The following is a 2,404-nucleotide window of genomic DNA, read 5'->3' as shown; positions in this document are numbered from 1 at the left end:
TTGTACACAAAGTGGTGACTTTCTTATGGGAAAACTCCATTTTTTCAAATTTCATTAATGTTTAGTCATTTTTATTATTTGTCTTTTTTATTTTATAGAGAAAAACAATAAAAACAATGATACAAAATTTCATGTCAAGATAATAGGAAATTAACAATGGTTAATATATTGTGTGCTATCCTCAAAGTAGTTGCTCAAATTACAAAATATTGGCATGAATAATTGATCAAATAATAAAAGAGGAAACAAAAAAGGGAAAACAACATATATACAGGATAACTAAAATAATTATACTACCGATTTCTTTTAATTCATTGACAAGAATGATTAATGCTTAATCATTTTTAAATATTCAAGGGTTTTCTATTAGTCAACTGAGAGAAAAACTTAAATACACCTTGTAGTACTCTCCTTAGAGCTATCTGCATCTCTTTGTTTCTTAGGCTATAAACAATGGGGTTAAGCAGAGGAGTCAGCACTGTGTATGTCACAGCCATCAGCATGTCTCCAGTGAAGGAGTCACTGCTCTTAGGCCTCAGATAGACAAAGCAAGCGAATCCATAGTGTACACACACCACAGTGAGGTGGGAGGAGCAGGTGGAGAAGGCTTTATACCTCCCCTTTGCAGAAGGCATCTTCACAACTATGGACACGATGAAGATGTAGGAAATCATAATTAAAATAAAACTTCCCACTAGCACAAAGGCAGAGAGCACAAAAATAATCATTTCGTGATAAGAAGTATAATCACATGCAAGATGAGCCACAGGTGAAATGTCACAAAAGAAATGCCGTATGTTGTTGGAATCACAAAAAGACAGGTTGAATATCATGGTGGTGATGCACAGAGAAATCAGGAACCCAGCCACTGAGGAGGCCATCACAAGCTGAAAGCAGATCTTTCTTGTCATAAGGGCATGATAATGCAATGGGTTCTGGATGGCCGTATAACGGTCATAGGACATGGCTGCCATGATGAAACAGTTGTTGGATGCCAGACCAGAGAAGAAAAACATCTGTGTGGCACACTCAGGAAGAGAAATGGTCTTGCTCTCTGAGAGCAAGTCCACTAACATGCGAGGAATGACTACCATGGTGATACAACTTTCTGAAAAAGACAGACTAAATAGAAGAAAGTACATGGGGGTGTGAAGGTTTTGACTGAGTTTGATGGCCACCATTATGGACACGTTTGCAAACAGAATTGTCACATGGCAGGACAAAATCATCACAAAGAGTAGATTCTTTAGTTTTGGGAAACTGGAAAAGCCCCACAGAAGGAAAGTGTTCACTGTGGTGTAATTGTTCATTGTCCTGATGAACATAGTGACTTTCTCCTGGTAACACACAGATGCTTTTTGTCAATACTGTGAGATAATTTTTAAAGTACCATTGGCACTGACATTACCTAGAGTTGAATCCGGGTCTTTGACAAGTGGGAGAAAACTCACAGTCAACCCGAGAAATGTCTTTAGGTGCAACTGGCCAAAGAGGGGCAGGAGTCTGAATGATGAGAGTGAGTCTAGTACCACCATTGCACACAAACCTTGCAGAGCTGGCACATGTATCACTTTCAGCTCTACTCACAGAAGCACTCTACCTTCCTTTCTTCCATTCTGGATCTGCAAGGAGGAGAAAATATGAGAGTAAACGTCTCACCTGTTGGATTTTGACATGTCACATTTCTAAACTGTTGTTAAAAATAGAATTATCTCTTGGCACTCAGGAGTGCCTAGTAAAGTTTTGACCAAATGAGTATGATGATGAAATCACTCAAATAATTTCAGCTTAACACAGTATTTTATAATTCTGTAGAAATCAGTGAAAATTTCCAGAAGAATTTTCATGTATCTTCCAGTTCAATGCTATCTTTATCTGTATTCTCTACAATTCAATAGCTCCAAGGATAATATTTTGTAACAATTATTAGATAAAAAATTAAATTAACATGTTGTAACCTAGATTCATGTGCTTGGTGATAATTGAAGCTTCAGAGAAACACAAAATTAATTGCTCTGAAAGTCTTAAGAACTTTTCATTGAAGTTCTTTTCCAAGTGCATGAGATAATGTAATGGCTTAACCTCAATAAAATATGACCTTCAAAATATTGTGTCATATCAGAATGGCAAATTTTGGTGCTGATGTCCTGATCAACCACTGAGTTTTTAGCAGAACGTCCAGAACACTTTTTAGGTGCTATATTTGAATGCTTTACTTTGCAAAACAGGCCTAAAAAGAATCAACATATGTTTCTCAGATGAACTTTGAAACTCATTTGTTGTGGTGTTAAGTAAGTGTGTAAGCCATAAAGGAGGTGAAAGCAGAAAAGATATGAATATTCTCCATAGAATTTTTATTTTGACCTTGGCTAGCATTAAATATGAAAGAAAAAACTGTGGAGGA

At 36.5% G+C, this 2,404-nt stretch overlaps 1 protein-coding gene across 1 annotated transcript; it reads right to left on the bottom strand.

Moving 5' to 3' along the window:
• Positions 1 to 344: 344 nt before the first annotated feature.
• LOC134470328 (olfactory receptor 10T2-like) lies at positions 345 to 1,310 on the bottom strand. The gene has a single exon (XM_063255683.1). The coding sequence runs from the start codon at positions 1,308 to 1,310 to the stop codon at positions 345 to 347; it is 966 nt and encodes a 321-aa protein (XP_063111753.1).
• Between the last annotated feature and the right edge of the window lie 1,094 nt (positions 1,311 to 2,404).

Source organism: Cavia porcellus, unplaced genomic scaffold (genome assembly GCF_034190915.1).
Source record: "Cavia porcellus strain 051 isolate PalLab524CR breed Dunkin Hartley unplaced genomic scaffold, mCavPor4.1 scaffold_9, whole genome shotgun sequence".
Lineage (NCBI taxonomy): Eukaryota > Metazoa > Chordata > Mammalia > Rodentia > Caviidae > Cavia > Cavia porcellus.
This window is presented reverse-complemented; position numbering and strand designations above follow the sequence as displayed.